Here is a 20,886-nt window from a genome sequence, read left to right on the forward strand (position 1 = left end):
AGGTGCACCAGCAAAACTGATCTTGCCCTATGCGGGGAGTTCCTTGTTGCAGTTCCCTGGTGTTCTTTGGGGTCTCTTGAGTGCACAGCCCATGAGCAACCGAAACACAACCTGCTCCCTTTCACAGCCCGCAGCCCAAGCACTGTGGAGAGGCTGAGTGCCCAGAGAGCAAGGCACAGTGGCTGAACGCCAGGGGCACGGATGGAGTGAGGTCACTTCTCTGGGCAGCACTGCCAGAAGACATCCCTTGGTTTGATTTCTGCTGGAGGAAGAAGCGGAGTTGACAAGCGTTTTCCAGGCAGGTAGCCAGACAGGCATTATTTTAATGTTTCCAGCGGAAAATTGGTGGGTTTTGGCAAAACTGAAATTTTCCACGTGAAAATTTCTGTTTTACGGAAATTGCATTTCTGATAAAAACTAATTTTGATGGAAAGTATCCAATTGGTTACACTGAGCCTTAGAATTAGCATCTGCTGTGTTTAAATCTATTGAAGATAGTTTGGCTTAGGTTTAGCAACTCTGAACAAAATATACAGACAACTTTTCCTCCCCCTGTCTAATACCTCAGGTTTAGTGCTAGCCAAAATTCAGCTAGAAGTTGGCTATGAGTAGAATAAAAGCTTTTTCTGAATTTTGCCACTTTGTTTTCAGTTTAGACTGCCTTTAACTTCAAAGGCTTCACAACAGAGATGCCATGGCTGGAAGTATAGCTGCCAATTCTGCTGGCTGCTCTGGATTTGAGGGTCCTTCAGTGTGCAGTAGTATTGATCTGTGGGTGCTGAAGTGGCTAATAGCAAGCCTACAGATTTTCTCTATCATATGTTTTCTGTGAACGTTGTTTTCATATAGTTGTGGTTGAGGCTTGTACAACATACAGGATATGGGACTTGTGTTCGTCTAGAGTCACACCAAATTAGAATGTGTAACTTTGCATCATTTGGTGTTTTACCTGTTTTATCTGCTTAATTGTGTGCAACTGTTGAAGACCAACAGTTGTTATTTGTATGTAACTTTTCTCTTTTTGATTTCTTAAATTGTGTTTAAAAAACCTTGTTTGTAGATGGAAAAGCTGAAATCAAAACCTAATTTTCACTTGCTACATTTCCTCGATTCAGCATGTGTTGTCGAGCTATTGCTTGTTGCTCAAGTTTGGAGCTGTTAATAATTAGTGTCATGAAAGGACTGTATTTGGTTATTCTTGCTACATGCAATTGTGCATTGTCATTAAAAGCTCAACAATTTTAAAGACTCCTTTTATATACTGAGTAGTTTTTGTTTTCTGCTGGGTCTGTAGAGAACTGTAACGTTCTTTTTTACTAGGTAAAGAAATCTTTTTTTTAACTCATATTGCAAAGGGGAATCAAATTTAGTTAAACCTTGATACCTTTGAGGAAAACTGTAGGAAGAAATTTGGATTTCGGGGCGTTTGAGGTCGGGGGGGTATGTTCTCCCCCTGCTGCCCCCCCCCAGATAGGAAATACTAAGTTTATAGTTTATAGCTCACCTGGTACTTCTGACTGTGCTTTGTCTGAACTTGCACTGATTTTAGACCCTTTTTCTCTTTTGATAGGTAAATATTTAGGCTTCATGATCTTAGAGCTGTATCAGAGCCAGATTTCCCTTTAATGAAAGATCTATTTAAATCTATTTAACCTAGTTTAAGAATACATTTTAAAAAGTACTCTAGATTTATTTTGAGAAGTCTCTATGAAGATATTTTAGTAATGTTTCGTTATGGACTCCATTTATTGCATCTTATTATAGCATTGAGTCATAAAAGTAAGAATAAGAGATCCAGCTCCAGGAATGGGAAGAGTTTGATGTAGTAATCATCTCTCTGAGGGTCATGGATTACCATTTTTAATGCTATTTTCAAACAAGGGCAGTTTATGGATAGAATCAAGTTTAAAATAATGGAGGTGGAAAACTTCTATTTATTCCTAGTAATCTTTACACATGATAAACACCTCCAAATACCATGAGCTGACAGCTACATACTAGGAAATAAGGAGGTTTTATGTATTATAAATGCATATTTGTTTAATTTTTAATATTTTTTAAATATAGAAGGATAGTTGAAGTCACCATTTAGTGATATTTAAACAGTGCTGCTCTTCCTGCTTTTTTTTTCCTTGCAGACATATCGTTTACTGACTGCTTTAGCTATCTGCGCTTCCACAGGGTTTGATTGGCCTTTTTTAAAACAAAGTTAGATTTAATTTTTTTGCCTGGTAGCTTTGCCGTTTCCATCCTCAGTGGCTTGCTGCAGGAGTGTGGGGCTGCTGCTGCCACAGTGCCTGTGTGTGTTTGCTGCCTCACAAGCTAGCACTGCTGGAACTGGTGCTTACCATCAACTTGAGTTTTCATATAACAGGCTATAAATGAAACAAACACCATTATTTTATAGGCATTTCTAGCCTCAGCTGCCTTCTGTTTCTTCACACCATGGTATAGTTTTCCTAAACCATTCTGTAAAGCAGTCACACTGTGATCAGGTGATTCCTGAAGAACAATTATAGTCCACTGCTTAATAGAGGGATAGGTGTGCTTTTTTTTCTGGTTCCTTAAAGTCTGTATGGGTATATTGCATGTTTTAGAGAAATTTTCTACACTTTTGCTCAAAGTAATCTTTGAAACATCATTTGAGATTCTTCACACATCTTGTTCAAATGTATGTGTGACTTGTTTCATAAAACTTCCCTAACCCCTGAGTAGATCTATAAATGAAAAGTCTCCAGGTCAGAAACAAAACAGCTGCACAAATTCGTATGATGTTTCCAGTCTTGATTGTGGCTTCAGTGTGTCACCTGCAGATGGGTTTGTGTTGGATATGAATAACGATAGGTGCTCGCTCTGAAGCTTTGCCTAAAGGCCTGTGCACTCTGGACATTTTTCTTGCATCACTTGAAAGTGATGGAAAGGTCCTGTCTCTTCTGCAGTATTGTTATCAAGTCATGGAGTACTGAGCCATGAGCTGGCAGGAAGTAACTGGAAGAAGGCTTTCTGTTGTCTTGCATTTGTTCACACTCTGCCCTTTAAGACTGTTTCAGGGAAAAGGGAAATGGGGACCCTGATGAAGTAGGATGGGCGGGAAAAAAGGGTCTGACTGTTTTAATTCTAGCTGTTTCTTGGCTGCAGACTTTTAAAGTAATGGTTGAGTTTTTTCAGCCTGACACTCTGAAACTAATGTGGTTTTTACAGGCATTCAATAAGAGTTAATTTGAAGCTTTAAAATGAGTTTAAAATGAACCATATTGAGCTGTTTGGAATTTATAAGTCTATTTGCCTTTTTTCCTTGCCAAAGAAATTTTAGTATCTTCTCAGGCTGTTATCTCATCTAGAGTCCTGGATTGTGAAAATGGAAAGGTTACTGTCTACATGGGAAACATGACTGAGCATAGGAAGGGAGGACATAAGGGTTTTAGATTCAGAATAATTGTCAGTGTTGATAGCATGTTTTCTAAGAATTCTTTTTTTTATTAGTACCATTCCTAAATTGCCAGTAGGTGTTGTAATCTCAAACTAATGAGTTTTATCTTGCTGTTCTGTGTTTCCTGAAATGTTATGTACAGGAGTGAAGCAAAGCAGATACCAGTCTTCCTGTACTGTCCTACTTCAGACTCAAAGCAGAGAAAGGGATCAGCTGAATTTGAGAGGCTTTTTTGTGAGCGTGGTGCATGCAGTTCAAGCATAATGAGTATTGACATTTAATTAGATAGTAGTGTCATTTATAATAGGCTTCCCTGTTAGCTGTGCCCTTCTCCTTGGGGGCAGGGAGGAGCAAGGGAGAGAATCATCAAATCGTCCAAATAGTTTATTTTTCAGAGGAAATAGTAGCTTGCCACAGTTCTGTCTCACTAATTTGATGTGTTCTGTCTCTAACAGATTTGTGACTATCCTGTGTAGAGTGACTGAACACTCATAAATTATTATTTTTATGTTAGAAAGTATGAAAATCTGGGAGTGACAGACCAAGGTGTTTCATCTTTAACCTTCGTCTCCATTAGTAATTATCTGATTATAACAGTGAAAATCTTGCTTGATATCACATAGCAATTGTTCAAATTTGAAACTCCTTTCTAGAGAAATAGGAAAAAAGTATTCTTCAAGGAGATCTTAATTTAAAAAGAAGTCCTTGAGTAATTTTTTTAACTGAGAGTGTTTATTAATTTAAGTATCAAGACTGCACTGAAATCCACAGCCAACTGCGAGAAATCCTCATGTTCATAAAATGAGATGAATTAACAATCTTAGAAATTTATCTGAATGACTAGAATTAGTTCTCTGAAACTGGTTCACATATAGGAGAAGCTGATAGTGGAGGAGAGGGGCTAAATTCAACTTCTTTTCTCTCAGCTGTTGAACTTTGGGCCCAAAATTTTCAGAAACTGTCATAAATACTTTAAGAACTAATGGTTTGTTGCTAGATTTGGCTTCTCCTATGGTTGAGGATTGAGGATGTGGAAAAGGAGGATGTAAGAGTAGCTTATTCGTTGAAATGCAGGTAAGATTGTGGGTATTTTGAGGGGCACATGAGTATGTTGCTCTTTATGGCTTTCACAAGTGAAGTAGGATTTTCTTTTGCTGTTCTATACTTTTGGCATCTATGAGGGATTTGATCAAGCAGCTCAGAGTGTCTGCAGATAGTTGAAATGTATAGAGGAGGAATGTATAGAAGCATATACAGATCAGCTAAGCTTGTGTACTGTTTTTGCACAGCAAGTGTGGAGACAGCTCAGGGCCAGGCTGTAAGGAAGGATACATGAATCCCTGATCCAGGAGCAGGAGAGTTTGGAATCTTGGAGCTGCCAGCCCCATGCAGGTACCAGGCTAAAGAGAGCACAGTCTGGTTACCCACCAGTGGAGAGAAATGCTTGAGGTTTTGTAAACTTCAGCTTCCTAACTTCTAAAGCCAGGACCTCCTTGATACCAGTGCTCTCTTTCCACAGCAGTCTGGGAACGTTGTAGCATGAGAACCAGTGGCTGTAGTTATATTGCACTGTCACAGTAACTGTCCCAGTTCAACAGCAGTAAAAATGTGAGAGCCCTCTTTTTCAGTGAAGTTTTAGGAAAAGTGTAGTAAGTGGCCATACAATAACTTCTCAGGAGTATATTATCTTCCTTAAGTAGAATGAATGTGATCAGTTTATATATAACTGATATTAAATAAACTTAGAAATAAAGAGAATGGTTTGATAGAGGCTGGAATCATTAATGATGCTGTTGCCTGGCTAGAAGTCTTGCTGGAAACCTTGCACCTGGTGACTGCCACGTGAAATAAGCCAATGTTTACATATCAACTTTAATTAATGATGGCTACTTTCCATTATTTGGTCAGCAGAAAGCAGGAAGGAATCATAGAATATCCTGAGTTGGGATGGACCCACAAGGATCATTGAGTCCAACTTTCTCTGGAACAAGTTCAGGACTGTATTGCATGGGTCAATTCACTTAAAAGAAAATGCATTTCTACTCTGCTTTTATTTATAAGGAATGTCCTGAAGCTGTGTAGAATTACTGAAAGCTTTCAGCAAAAACAAATTTTTGAAAGATAAAAAATTTGAACCTTTTTTTTGGACTTAATGTGGAATTCCCTCAGAAAAGTGCATAACCAGCTAATGTTTAGCATTTTCAAACTAGTTTGGATTAAAACATTTAATGTAGTGTCACTAACATGTTTTCAATAAACATACATGAAGATGGGCTCTACATAACCGTGTTTGTATGAATTGCAGTATGTTGTATTACTCTGTTTAAACCTTCAAAATTGTCTTCAAAATACATAAAAATAATTAGATTGTCTGGATAATTTTAGTAACAGTGGGGCCTGCATTTTACTTAATATATTCAAGCTGTATCATGTTATGAGGACATGGGTCTTCTATGAGTCTGACCTACTTTTCCACTTCTTGTAGGAAGTTCATGTACTGTGTTGGGCCCAAATGAGCGGGTGGGCCACAGTGCAAATCCGTGCCTTCTGGGTTGATAAAATACAAGCTCCTAAAGAAATGGAAATCTGGCAATGCATGAGCTTCTTAGCTGCTTTAGATGAGCCATGAAAAACGAAATTTCTCATGTCCTTGCGTGCACATGTACATACAGTAATGTGTTAAGGTGGTTGGCTTTTTGTACATTACATCAAAAGTTTTTCTAAAGAAAGTTCGCATCACGTCAGCAAATTGGCTGCACTCTTGGATAAATAAAATTTCAGTTAATTACCTGCTTAGCCAACTGCTTATTTATTAACCTGCTTAAAATCAGTTAGTTCATTGTAAGCCCAAGCAAATTGTCATTATACTGTATAAATTTACATAAAAGAATAAAGGATGCCGAAAATTCACTTGTGAACCTTCTGTATGCTCTTTAGTGTCCTAACCAAGCCAGTATTGCAGGAATGTTCTGCCCTTTGATAGGGAACACTCCCTGGAATTGCTTCATCACTTGAAACCTGAGCTCAGGCAGGAAATGTACAACTTACTCCCTCCACAGACCTGAGAGGTAAGTGGAGTTACATTGCACAAGTTCTGTCCTTCTCCAGTTGCTGTAGCAGCATGTTCTTTAGATTGTTAATTCACATATCTAAATACTACATGCTTAACAGAAGACACTGAAAAGTTGTAAGCAGAAAACCATCATCATATGCAAAGATTAATCTAAGTTCAATTTAAATAATCCACTTCATGTATAAAAATATTTTAGTGTAAGTGACCATGGCACTGCCCATGGCATGGATATGCACACACAGTAGTACCTTGGTTAAGTTAACCTTCTGTTTAAGCCAGTTGTTCTCAAACTGTTCTTTTGGTTGAGTCTCAGCTTTTGTTTTTATTCCTATTTCTTTTGGGGATGCAGATTTTACTTTGGAGCTTAAAGTCAGTCTTCTGTTACATACTTTACATACTAACTTTAGCTATAATATTTTTATTGCAGAAGTATGCAATGAGTGTAGCTGAATTTCTGACAGATTTTCTCATTTTATATATCAATATTTGTTAGGAAATCAGCTATAATTTATAACCTCATGAGCAATAGCTAGCCATCTCACTACTAGTAAGTTTTCAAAATACATAGCAAGAATGGCAATATGTGGTTGGGAGACATAATACTGTCTGTGTTCTTGGTAAATGTATTTCTGAAAGAAAGAAGATATAAAGATGATACGGATACAGTTTGGGGCCAATTATGTTGTAAAACAAGTGTGTCAGTAAAACCAGTAATTTCAGGGTCTATCTGTGCTTAACAACTGTGTCCTTTTTGTTAAGCGTGCGTGTGCTGATAGAGGTTTAAATATGGGTTGAGTGCACATGATTGGCCACAAAGCAGTTCCATGTAATAACCCTGGAAGATCTTAGGAGGAGGAGTGTTTTTGAAAGTGCATGTGATGGTGAAGGCATTTTAACATATTCCCTACATACTTCCATGGTTTCTTTGCTGACATATAGGGAAAGAGTCACTTTGAATGTGGTTTGCAGAAGACTGTCTTTTGTCATCTTCCTCTCTATTTCATGGCTGTTGTATTTCCATTTTGTAGATGCGTTTCAGAATTTCAGTCCTTATACTTGTAAAACTGTGTTCTGTAGCTGCAAAAACCTCTTAGTTTCCATGCAAGAAACTTGTCTGCTATGAGATGGTGGTTCAGACTACTGTGTATTTTAAGTGGGACATGGAATATAATGTTTCATTGCATAAGTTGAAGTGGTTATGGAAATTGATGGTTTCCTAAATCCATGGAGAAAACTTTCATGAATGACTGAATGTCATCAGTCATCATGAATGACTGATGTCCAGCATGGTGGGAATATGAGCTTCGCACCAGGAGGATGCTAAACTCCAGACTGTGAACAGCCAGTGTGTGTGTCCTATTTGTTTCTTTCTTCCTTAAAGGGAGGGGAAAAGGCATTGCCCTTCCAGTCTGCGAGCTACATCTACTTTTTTTCTGGCCCAATATAGCTGCTCCTGTTTCCATAGCAAACTCATAATACAGTGCCTTCTTTCTAGAATTTGATAATTTCATTTATATACATTGAGAAAGATCCAGTCATTGTCTGTGACTATGCAATGTTTTTTGTTTGGCTGGAGCAAAGATGATCTGTGTTACAGCAAGAACCATGATAGATCTGCAGATTGGGTCTGTTGAAGGGACAGAGTTAATGGTTGCATGGTGTTAAAGGATTTTGAGGATCACTGAGGGGTGATTTTCTCTTTGCTCACTCTGATGGATTTGTTGCTGTGTCTGAAACCCAGAAGTTTTCTGTCTTGTTTAAGGCAGTATTGAGGAAAGAAAAAGTATTGCTTCTCTTGTCTTGGCCAGCAAATAAGACAAAAATAGAGGAAAGAAAAGAAGAAGAGGTGAGACTTGGCTTTTTCTTCTCTTAAAACATGGTTTCTAGCTTGTAACAAGCTTTTTTTTTCCCCTTTGCTGCAAAACTCTGTATTGTTGAGACGCCCCCCAGCTCCCTACCAAATAGTTTTGTGAGGACTGCAGTACTTATTTGAAAGCTGAACAGTCCTTTGGGCACCAGTGTTGGTATTTGTGGAGAAGCATTATGGAGCTTACACTTGATCTTTCTTAGCTGATTTGTTACTTTTTCAAGTCCTTGTAAAATATGCCTGTCAAAGTGTTGTTTCTGTGGTATGGAAAAATTGGTTTTAATCAAATTGTGTGCTTTTCTGAAACCTTAGTTTCAGCTCAGGAGCAAATACCATCCTAAAATCTTGGCTGTAGTTACCAGTTTTGTAGCTGCACTGATAATGCCAACCTTTATGCCATTATGACTAGTAAGGAGCTTGGCTTTTCAAGTGTGTCTGTGTGGCAAAACACTGTTTGTGAAATGTTATGTAGTTGGCTTGGATCACTGCTATGGATGTTCAATTCCTCTTCTCTGTTTAAGGTTTTCTCCTGCTTTTTATTTTTGAGATCTGTAGAAGGTGTAGGAGAAGCAGCCTTTCCATGAGGAGTTGTGAGATGGACTTTGTTTTTAGGCTTTACTTGAGAGTTTTAATGTTTGTGACACAATTTTTCATAAATTTGTCATTAAGACATAATCGTAAATTTAGCAGCTGCTGGCTTTATCTGGTGTCTGTATCATTCAGTTTATCATGTTGGTTTAGCAAAAGAAAAATAAACTTGCTGTAGTTCTAAATGAATACAACATTGCAGTTCTGAAGCCAGAGTGACTGAATAGCCAAAATAATAAAGCTGTCTGGTAAGCAAGCAAGTACGCGTTCATCTGAAAATGCTGGGTAGGTCAAAACTGAAACATTTTGCGAGGATGGATTATCATTGAGAAGATTTTTTTATGTCTGAGGTGTGTGGTCCTGCTTAAAGAGCTAAAGATGTTATTTAGAAAAGCAAAATACATCACGGATTTTTAGGGCAGTTGCTTAGGAGGTTGTCTGCAGGCAGTGGAAAGATGGTTAAACCACAGAGTCCCAGCTTGGATCTTGGTCTTTCACTTTCCCATGAGAGCCTATGTATCTAAGTTACCAACTATTTACAAGGGATTGATCTTTCATTTCTTACCCCTCTCTCTTCATTTATGTATGTTGGAGCACTATGATCCATGCAAGCTCTCTGTTCTCTGCTGGGATGTTTGCTGTCCTCTGCTAAATTCTCGTTTTTTAAAAATCATTATACACTCCCTTCCCCCTCCTCAAATGTGAAGCTGATATGTAGATGTGATTGAAGGCTTCATAATCTTGTGCAAGATAAGGAAAATCAATCATTTTATATTTGGTTTTGAGAATACCTGTGTTCTTTTACTACTCTTAAGGTATTTTAATTTTATGTCTCAATATATTCTCTAGTTAAGTTATGAAACTTTCTGTTTGCTTACGCCCATGTCAAAGGATGTAGAAATAGTTTGCTGAGTGTGTAATTAAGTGAATCACAGGCCTTGATCCTGTGAGGCACTTGAGAAAGTAGCTGGTATCATTGGATAGAGCTGATAGCTTCAGGTGGGCACATAAGTACTTTGCTGGACTGCGACTGGATGATAATCATCAGAATCTTAGATTTGAAAAGTGAAAATCAGTTCTTGCATTTTATTTATCGGCTCTCAGCACAGGGTGTAGACTTGTGATAGTCATGGTTGCTTACTGACAGGATACGAATTGTTTGTGCTCCCAAACTAGATGTGTAAATCCAATCAAATTGACATAGACAGAAGATTCAGTAGTTCTACAAACCCTGAACTACTCAGGTAGTTTTTAAAATAGGGGGAAAGAAACAGTGCTAATGTTTTTGTTACCACTGTGCATTCTCGTGTTTAATGATTTTACAGTGAATGCACAGGCCTTGCAGAGTAATGCATCAAAGTCTTGTGTGTTTGCTGTTTTCTGTTTCTCTATAAAGCTTTTCACGTAAGCTTTTTTTTTTTTTTGCTGTTTTGCACTGAAATTAGTTAGTTAATTGCATCTAATATTGGGAAGCTGGTAGCCATGATGCCCAACAGTTACAGTGCTTTTTGAATTGAAAACGTTGTGAATCTTTAAAAACAAACAAAAAAACCCAACAAAAAGCCAGCAAACCCACAAAACAACCTTAAAATAGGGAGGGTGTGGACAATGAGCAGAAAGTTAAGGACTGAGTATTTTGGTATAAGGTTGTGTTGTAACTTGTAAGACATTGCTTTGTTATTGGCTACTGTGAATTTAGTATTAATTTTTCTTTTGTCTGTAATGGAGTTTTTAAATAATGGACTTGCTTTGTGTTCACTTTTCTTTGAAGTATGACATTCTTGCATTTGCATTTTTCGGCTCTTTTTCAATGCTGTGTTTGTTTTGCCTGCAGACCCTGTGTGGACAGTAATGACCGCACGTTTCCGATTGCCTGCTGGCAGAACCTACAATGTACGAGCATCTGAGCTGGCACGAGACAGGCAGCATACGGAGGTGGTCTGCAACATTCTTCTCCTGGATAACACTGTACAAGCTTTCAGAGTTAATGTAAGTAATGGGCTTATTGCAAATCAATAGCCCAAGCTTGCTTTCCCTTGCTGCATTTGTATGGCTGGAGTTTGACTTTCAAACAGTGTTAAGCAGAGAATAAAAGTGGAAGTTGTGTTCAGGCAGGCATGCTTGTACACGTGCAGTGTTACTGTGAACTTAGTCATTCTGGCATCCTCTGTAGTACTAACACAACTTCATTTCAAAATCCAATGTACAAAGCATAATTTATTTCTAGTAGTTCCCTTCATGGATTAAAGTTGTCCAGTGGAAATGGAGGATAGTTTTACCATTGAGCTGAATGCAGATTTTGTTCTGCTGCATTCTGATTTTTGTGTTTTGAGCACGAGTAAGGCGGACTGGGAACTCTTCCCATAGCTGTGTAGCTGACTGTGTTCAATCACCAGTATTGGTTATACTTGGTCACAGCTGCCATCTTAAAGTATCTTCCTGCTCTTTGCCTTTCTCAGATAATATTCTTGTTCTGTGATTTCCCTCACTTAAACTCACCACCTTTACTACACTAATAAGAATGGCAGGAAGGAAAATGGAAAGCTGGTTGCTTAATACTGAGAACTGTGAATGGAAAAAAATCAACAACTTTTACGCATGAACCTGGAATTTAAAATAGGTTATTCATCCCACTTTCTAATCTGTAATCCTTGTTAAAGAGTTAAAATGAAAATGGTCATGGTGTTGTGTATAAGTTACACAAGTGCAACCCTTTCTTTCAACTTCCTGAGCAAAAAAACCCCCATGAAAAATAAGCAAGGACATCACAAGAAAACATTAAAGCATTTAAAGTCATCTTTGTGTGAGAAGAACCAGAACTAAACAGGAAAGAAGCTGTAGGTTTTCCTGTGGCAGTAGATCTCTCCTTTTAATTTATAAGCTATAGAATTGATGACTTATATGGAAAAAGGTTGAATAATGTGATGGTGAAAGTTAACAGGTGGCATGATTATTAAAATTTTTCAAAAGGAGATTTAACTTCAGCAAATGGAGTATAGGACTATCAAATAAGGCTATGGGACTTCAGATGGGAAGTGAGGGAGAAAGTGAAGCAGTTGTCAACTCTATGTGGATAAGTCTTATTCAGACCATTTGAAAAAGTTCTAATGCCCAGTAATTATATTGAATTCTGGTATCCAGTGTTGAGTAAGGATATTGATACATTTGAATGTGTCAGGGAAGATTTGTGAGAGGAATTGTATTTTTCTGTTCTGTAATCAGTGGTTAGAGCCTGCAGCTGCTGATCAGAAGTGAAATCTGTTATCTGGGAATAACTTGCAAGGATTCAGCATCAAGAGGTGTAAGGTTCAGAGGCACATCTAGTGGTTATTTATTTTAGATTTATCAGTCAAGATAGAAGGGTTTAAGATATTCTCTAGAGGCATTTTTGTAGTTCATTCAAAAAATACTGAATTTTTCAGGAATTCTGAGTAGTAAAGTGTGGGAATTTTGGATGATGGAGCTGAGGGACAGATGTTCAAAGACTTTAATTTATCAACATGAAGCCTCGTTTCCCTTCTGGGGTCATTTTTTTCTATATCCTTTCCCCTTTTCTGTATAACTTAACTTCTCATCCTTGCTAACAGTTTCCCAGTCTATACTGCCTGCCAAAAAGCAGCATATGCAAAATGTAGTTGGATGTAAAGAATTAGAAGTGCATAAGAAATTGTAAATGTTGTCATCTTTGCTTTCAGGTGCAGGAGTTCTCCATTAAACTATCTGTCTTGCAGTTTTTTCTTACAAAGAAAGTAAGAATTGGGTAAAAAAAGGAATAATTGTTGGGCAATAGGTATGGGAGATGTGCTTCTTTTTGATCTAGGTGTTCAAAAACTGTATGTTTTTAGAGGATACTAGTGCCTCTGAGAAAAGCAGAATCACCACATATAAATCCTCAAATGTCTGTTCTGTCTCTCCCAAGAAAAAATTATGTAATATGTTCTTACCACCTCCCTAGTGTACTAAATATTTTAGTTGCATGGATCATGCTTTACTGCTTATACAGATCAGCCTGCAAGTGTGTCTGTTAAAACTGAGTCTAGGGAATTAAAAGTTCCTTGGTGCTGAACATTTTGATCTCACGTCTTAGCCTCAATCTGTTTTTTCACAAATAGGGAGTAATAAAGTATTCACTCGTGGCAAATGTAGCCTACATGCTGTACAGGTTCTCAGGTTTTATAGCTTTGTTTTACTTTATTGTGGTTGACACTATACTTAGCCGTAAATATTTATGGAATTGTTTTCAGAATAGGAAGAACAAAGATAACATCAAATAAATTAGTGCCTTTTTTTTTTTTTTTCTCCTGGTGATTGCTATAGGTATTCTGTATGCTAATGATTGTAAAACTTAATCACCTGGAGGATGCAGTGGTGTATTAATAAAATTGTACTCAAATGCTATTTCTTCTCCCACAGCAAAGTGCTGATCACAGGCAGTGTCTCTTGGCAATTTATGTGATGTTCTAAGTTCACATTTCAACCAGCCCTTTCCATTGATCTGCAAAAAAGGCACCTTTGTGCTAAGCCTTACCTTGTAGAGAGCGTAACAAATCAAACCAGATAGTCCCCATGGATTGTAGCCAGACAAAGGCTGCGTTGGTTCCAAACAGAAGAATCAGTTGGAATTAACCTGTGCATGTGTTTGATGAGCACAAAATCCTTTCTCTAAAATGCTCTGCTTACCAAATGAAGAAATCCTTCTTCAGTCCTCAAAAGCAGACTTCAATAGAACGCATATTCTCGAAGAAAGGAGGCTGACTTGAGTTAATAATGTGATCAGGATGATTTGCATTACTGCAAAACTGTTTATTCAAGATCAAATTACTTTAATTTGTTTTAATTACTTGTTTAAATACCTAAAATTATATATTTTCCATGCAGGCTGGCTTACTTGTATTCCCTGAAAGCCAGTTCATAGATGTGGGGATAACGCTAAACTTGAGGGGAAACTAAGTCAAGATGGATGGGATGGGTTGTTCTGTGAGCAAGGTTAGTGGTCATGAAAAATGTTTCAATTTGGAGCCTTTACTATCCTAGAATTCTCTTCTAACTTAATGAGTTTACCCTCTAATGGAAGTAAAATCTAAATACCTGTAAAAATAACTCAAACCAAACAAGAAAAGAACCAATCAGCCAAAAAAGACACCACTTCCCCCCCGCTTAATTTTAGAAGTCAAAATTTTCAGTAATTTAACTTTTGGCATTACTTAGTTACTTTTACTTAGTTACTTGGCCTTTTTTCTTTCTTCTTTGATGCCCAAAAAAAAATTAAAAGAAGAATAGCATCAGCTGTAGAAGGAAAGGAGACAGTTGTGCAGTGTTAGGGAATGCACTTCTGCAGCAGCAGCCCGGGCATTGCAGTGAGCTGCGAGGGGAAAGGTTTCTGTGTTGTCAGTAGTGAAACAGCAGCACAGCCTCCCACAAACATGTGAGCAGCAGAGCTGTGACCCACTCTAGGAAAGCCCAGAACCTGTCATCCCATTCCTCTGTCATCAGAAGTCCAAATTTGTTTGGGCTGACACGGCAGCAATATCTCGTGGTGTTTTGCTGTGGATGCAGCCAGTTCTGTTGGCAGCAGCAAAACTAGAATGTCAGTAATGCAGACTGAGAAGAGGGGGCTAAGTGGTAAGCAGGCATCAGAGCTGTGTAATTCCAGGTGTTTGCCTAAATTTTCACACATGGTGTTTGTGAACAAGTGACAATCATTGTGCAATTAGAAATGAATCTGTATGTATCTAGTGGTACTAGATGATAGATAGTTCATGAAGTGGAGTTAACATATTGATACTGCACTTCAGTGTTTATGTCAAATTCGTCCTAGAAGGCCAAAACTGGTGAGACATTCTGCCTCCAGCAATGACTAATAAGTGCACATAACCCTCTAATTCTTCAATTCAGAAAAAAATGGCTGGGTTGTGTCTAAATCCTGCAGTTTTGTGTTAGGTAGTTCCCATTTTTCATACATATTTTCATTATTTCCTGTCTTATGAGGAAATAATAATGTTTAACTTGTGTCTGTAGCAACAAAGCAAGTTTCTTTTTATGCTCATCTACATTTATTTGGTTTGCATTTTTATAAAAATAATCAGATATTTAAACTTGCTATCATACTTTCTATAATTTTGTGCAGCTATTCAATGTTATGATAGTATTGCAAACGTTTTGGATCTTTCTCAACAAGCAGGATTGTGACCTTCACCTGCTTTGGCAAGCTGCAACATCGTTACATAAATATCAGAGATGGGTTAAACTGAGGTCTGGTTTTGCTAGATGCTTATCTTTATTTTGCACTGAGTAAAACACTGTGATCCAAACAGATGATTCATGTTGAAACATGTCTTCTCTTACCAAATTTGCTGCTCAATTGCAGGAAAAATACCTTCCTTGAGGTCGTGAAATGATGTTCTGTATTTCTTAATTCAAACTGATCAGCCAGTTCTAAGCTTTTTCATTAGGAAACATCTATTCAGGTATTTAAGAAACAGTATACACTGTCAGAGTTAGATTGGAAAAAAGCTTCAGAGATGGTATCTGCATGTTGTTTGAGGAAGTAAAATGTCAGCTGTGGTAATTGCAAGGCTAAACTTGGGTTCCAGACATCTCCCATTTTCTGGTAGTTACTGTTACAAGTTCTTAGTTGGTGTTCTTATTTAAATCTACATGGGAAAAATGCCAAGAGGCAATTAGTGTTGCTATGTAATTTTAAAATTAGTTTTATTTACTGTAAAAACTGTACTGATTATTGGTTTATTTCAATATATAACAGAAACTCCTAATTTAGTAAAAATTAAAGTGACTATATTTGGATTGTATATAAAAATGTCGTATGCATTTATGCTGTTGTACATTTATTGTGCTAACATCTGGTTTTTTCTTTGCTTGTTTTTAGTAATTTGTTAAGTAAATTTTTCAGTGGTTAACTTTTTAACAATGGTGTTCCTCCATTTCATTAAACATCAAGAAATTTTCTCTGTAGCATTAAAAAAGAAAAATAAGATCTTTTTCAAAGTAAATACAGCAATTCTTAGGTCACTTCAGTTTAGCCAAATGAAATGAGACCTGAAGTATATCCCATATGTAATTTCAGCTTAAAGTTATGTGCAGTGTTATGGGTATGACTGTCCTCCTGGGATTATTTCAAGCATAATTTGTAGATAATTATTCTCTACTTTTTTATTAATATGAAATAAATTATCATGCTTGGAGGTTTTAGGCCCAAATAACTGCCTCTGACAGTGTATTCAACTTCAGTGTAATTTCATCTGAACAAAAAAGTTAGTTTTGATAGCTGATGCTTTCTGATTTTAACAAATGTCCTAAGGTAAATTTGTAGATTTTTCTCTTACATGGGTATTAATGATATTCTTGCAACCTTATCTTAATCTTTTAGTTGCATACTTTTGTTTTAACAGCTCTAAAGGTAAACTGTTATATAATCTCTATGCAAAGTGAGGTCCTTTGGGAACAGAACAACAGGGTTATTTGGTTTTAAAACTCTAAAATATCTTACTGCCTACAGTAAACAAGGCAAGCTGTAACAAATCCACTGTAGCAGCAATAACACTTGGCACCTAGAAGATTATTAGAAGCGTCTCTGCTTAGTGACAGAGAAGTAGAAAATCTGGGTGGAAAATGTATCAATCATCTCTCTCATATTTCTTCTTGTTTGACAGTTCTTGCAGAATTTTGCTTGTCTTTTTTATTTCAGGACTCTATGACTCTAACTTCTTTGGGAAACTCCCTTCAGATTTCACCGAATGTATTTACTGAGTCCTGTCATAATGACACAGTCAGTGGTTCAATTACTGTGTTGGCAGTATGTTCAAGTTAGGCAAAAAATTGCTACTTACTAACAACTACAGATTCTTTTTATATCATTTGGTGGGTAAGATTTGTCCCTGTAGTAGAAATCAAGTTTGTTCACTTGACTCTGAAAAACAGTGTTACCGTAACTCAGTTAATTTGAATTTATTGGTTTAGAGTCAAGTGCTATCTTAGAATGTACGTACATGACACTTCTTGGTTAGATATTTGGCTGTTTCAGCTGTCTCTGCCATTAAACTTTGGAAACATTTTCAATATGCTGGTTCATTTAAAGTCAGGAACAGATTTTTAGATAAGGAAGAATAATTTGTACAGACCTGTACATTTGAATTCAGTGACCCAAACATGATTCTTGTTTGCACCAAGTTCTTTATTAATTCCTGAACTTTTTTTCCTTTTCTTCTTTTTCCTTTTAAATATCAAATTTGGCTAATGAAAGGCTTTCAGAAATAATCATGTAGCTAGCTGAGAAGTGAGAAGTTCTTACTGTCAGAAAATGACAGAGAAGAAAAATTATTTCCTTACATATGTTTCAAAAAGAGAGATGAAGCTCATTTAAAAATAGTGCTGCTGGGATACACTTTGTGATACTTAAAATAGTGCTGCTAGAGCACATCTGGAAGAATTTATGTGTGCTCTACCTGCCTGAAATCTGTGTGTCCAGTTATATATTTGTTCATTAAAGAAAAGGTCTGTATTTGTTCTCTGCAGAAACATGATCAGGGCCAAGTTCTATTGGACGTAGTCTTCAAGCATCTCGATTTGACAGAGAGAGATTACTTTGGTTTACAGTTGGCTGATGAATCTACTGATAACCCTGTAAGTTGACTCTGTTTTATAAGTACAGTTTTAAAAATAACAATCATGTTCATCACTGTACTCTGTGTTATTTAAAGAGAAATAGAAATTAAATTTAATTTTAAATAGAAACTATTGCAAGATTGTGCCATCTTCCCTAACTGTGTCATTTAAGAGGGTCTGTATCATCTTGTAGTTATGATAAAACTACATGTCAGTAGTCACAGGTTTGGAGTAAAATACTGAGTTTTGTGCTTCTGAAGTAATACCATAAAAAGATATTGCTTGTGTTATTGTATCTGTTTACTAGATTGCATTATCATTGTCAAAAATATGTTTTAAATTTGTTTTGTGGTTGTTTTTGTCATTGGATTTGCAAAATGACAGGGGAGTTTTAGATTGTTGTGTATGGAGTTTCTAGCCCAGATACCTGGTGATCTTTCAGTAGTGCTTCGTGTAGTCCACTGTTTGACAAGGGCAGTCATCTCATCACCTTAACAAAGAAGGGACTCCCTTGAAAATGAGTACTTACAAGAGTTCATGGGCTTTAATTGAAAGGAAATTCTACACAACTGAAACTCTGCAAATCACCAGTACAAAGAGATGCAAATGTAACATTCACTGCACTAGTTACAGTGGTACTACTGAGGTCATGATTGCATGAAGAACACTTCTTGGATACTTTCTTCTATAATTATCAAATAGTCAATGCTTGTTTAAAGGTGCAATTTAGCTAAGTATTATTCCTTATAAGACAGTTCTTTACCTAATTCCTATTATATGTGCAGCACAGTCACAGGGTGAAAACTTACCTTGCAGCTTGTGCATCAAAAGTCAGCCACATTCACCTGTGGATAGTTCTGTTAGGACACTGGTGGGCTGGCCTCTACAATATTTTTATTCTAAACTTTGTTCCAGGCTGAAAAAGCATAGGCAAGCAGAAGAAAAGGCTGAATTATTTTCCAGCTTTGTTTAAGAAGTATTTAATTGCATATTGCTCAATATTGTACTCAACACTCAGAAATTAATCTGGCTTTCCAAAGGGTAGACCTCTAAGCTCTCTTGCTTTTAGTTTATCTGTCTGGAAGCAGATGAACACAGCACTGTAATAGAAGGATCTGGTTAAGAGTCAGTCTGAAAAAATTACTTAACAGGTATTTGATACAAGCACATATTTTAAAGATTTTGGGTTTTTTTCTTTATAAACATTTTGTCTCCTCAGCACATATCTAGTTGCCATGAAAACAGTGTGTCAGAGCTTAAAAGAAATGTTACCAATATTAGTCATGCAAGCTTGTAGAATGTATGGGTTTGACTAATTTCAGTTTTTGATACACATATTCTTTTACACATAGTCCATTCGGACAAGGAAACCATATTGGATTCATAAATATTCTAGTTACTTGTGAAATAACACAGCAGAATATTGCTAAGATATATTTAATGCAGTAGAAGGTAAAGATGATTGGGAAAATGGGATTCTGCTAATTGAGTGTGAAACCTCCAGCATTGTGTTTGAACATGGATCTCATTAATTGCAGAAACCTTAGATTTTTTTAATGTAATACTAAGGTAAAGATCAAGTATCTTTCAACATGTTTTGAAAGATTCTTATATCAAATTCATAAATATCCCTGGCTAGAGTGTTCTTTAAGCCTTTACATTTAGCCTTAAAAGTTAATTGATCCTGTATGAAGTGGGTTTTTTTTAGATAATCACACTTTTGAGGCTGTATCAAACTGTCTCTTTACTTCCTCTTGAGTTGACTACTGCAAGGATACAGCATGTGGATCTAGTCATTATTTTTTATTCCTCATGAATAAAATGACACAGGACTGACTTTAGATTCATAGTGTGTGTCAGGTAGCTCAGGTAGCTGCGTGTTTGCTTCCTCCTCCCTCACCTGAAAAAAATAAAAAGCCTGGTGATAAGTGGGAGCGAGTTGCATGCTGTACTGGGTTAGGTGTCTGTCACTCCACAGGAACTGTGGCCAAATAACCATTTCCTGAGGCTTGTGGACTTGCCTTGCAAGGCAGCACGAAGAGTTGAGCAGTATTTATAGCAAAGATAGACTTAGGAGTTATCTGGACTATGGTGGTGTGCAGAGACTGCTAAATTGCTGATGTGCAGTGGTTTAAACAACTTGAAGGACTTTCCAGACAGCCATATTTTTACCTGAAATTTGCCTGAACATTGATTTTTATAAGGCTCTGCCTGTACACAGCAGCGTTCTCCTGTAGAAATGATCAAGATTTGGCACTGTTTAGTAAAATTATTCTGTAGTCCTTAGTCTAGTAGGCCAAGTGCTGAGTCTCTGGTTTCCAAAATCCCAGTTAGTGATGTATCAGTGCTGATACTCAGGCTGACAATTTGAAGTGAACCTGTGAACCAGTGGGATCACTCTCTGGATGTGCCAGACCTGAAAAATCCAGAGTCAGATGTATTGGAAGTAGTTAAATTAATTTGAGTTGGGTAAATGAACCTGCTTACACCTCTTCCCTGCCAGAGGTAGTTCTTAAAGAGTACCTGAAGGTTGTTAAACAGCATAATTGGGTTCTGACCTCTCTCAGGCTCATGTGACAATCATAGAAGCAACTCCAAGTAGAATTAGTGCTGTAAAACAGATGTCTGGACAACATATGTTACCTTGGGGAAAGAAGAGCAGTAGCAATTGTTGATGATAGTGGTGATGTCTCCAGAATCAGCAACAAGCCTGTGTATGCCAGTGAGACATTTTGGTAATAGACCAAGTAAAAAGTAATAGAAAATCACCAGTTTCTTGATGTATAAGGCTATGATTTGTGCTTTGTTTCTCTGAAATTGGTGTTATAATTTGTCTCTTTCCAGAGGTGGTTGGATCCAAACAAACCTATCAGGAAACAATTAAAAAGTGAGTAATGTATGTATTTCGTCAATTCATCTATTGTTATTATGCTGTTTTTCCAGGGTGCCCTGATTAATTAGAAATAACTTTTCTTGACCATAGGAGGATCTCCTCACAGTCTGAACTTCAGAGTTAAGTTTTTTGTAAGTGACCCAAACAAGCTCCAAGAAGAATATACTAGGTAGGTCTGGTTACTTTGTCAATAAAATACTTTCCTAGAGCAATCAATTTCTTTAAGGTATAACACAGAAATTCTATTTTAACTCATTCTTGTATGTACAAGCTTCTAATTTTTGTCTAATAATTACAGATATGAACTATGTGGTTGTAGCAAATCAATATAACAAAAAGCCTCTGTGAATAAATTTATGAATTTATATGCAAAGTGAAGTAACTATATGAAGAAAATACTACCAAGTAGAAGC

The 20,886-nt window shown here is 36.9% G+C and overlaps 1 protein-coding gene across 4 annotated transcripts in view; it reads left to right on the forward strand.

Annotated features, from left to right (window-relative positions):
• Positions 1-20,886, forward strand: part of PTPN4 (protein tyrosine phosphatase non-receptor type 4) — a 111,105-nt gene that overhangs the window by 30,467 nt on the left and 59,752 nt on the right. For 3 of the 4 annotated variants that reach the window (XR_014853505.1, XR_014853506.1, XM_085066890.1), the window contains exons 2-5: positions 10,793-10,947; positions 17,491-17,598; positions 20,425-20,467; positions 20,564-20,642. Coding sequence is in view for 2 of the 4 variants with exons in the window: in XM_085066890.1 (XP_084923016.1) it covers positions 10,793-10,947; positions 17,491-17,598; positions 20,425-20,467; positions 20,564-20,642 (385 nt within the window). In the remaining 2 variants the exon portion in view is untranslated. Of the gene's footprint in view, positions 1-6,369; positions 6,499-10,792; positions 10,948-17,490; positions 17,599-20,424; positions 20,468-20,563; positions 20,643-20,886 lie in introns of those variants that run through there. The other variant, XM_085066891.1, reaches the window with a different exon arrangement.

The sequence above is a fragment of the Lichenostomus cassidix genome, chromosome 7 (genome assembly GCF_008360975.1).
Source record: "Lichenostomus cassidix isolate B80296 chromosome 7, HeHo_3.0, whole genome shotgun sequence".
NCBI lineage: Eukaryota > Metazoa > Chordata > Aves > Passeriformes > Meliphagidae > Lichenostomus > Lichenostomus cassidix.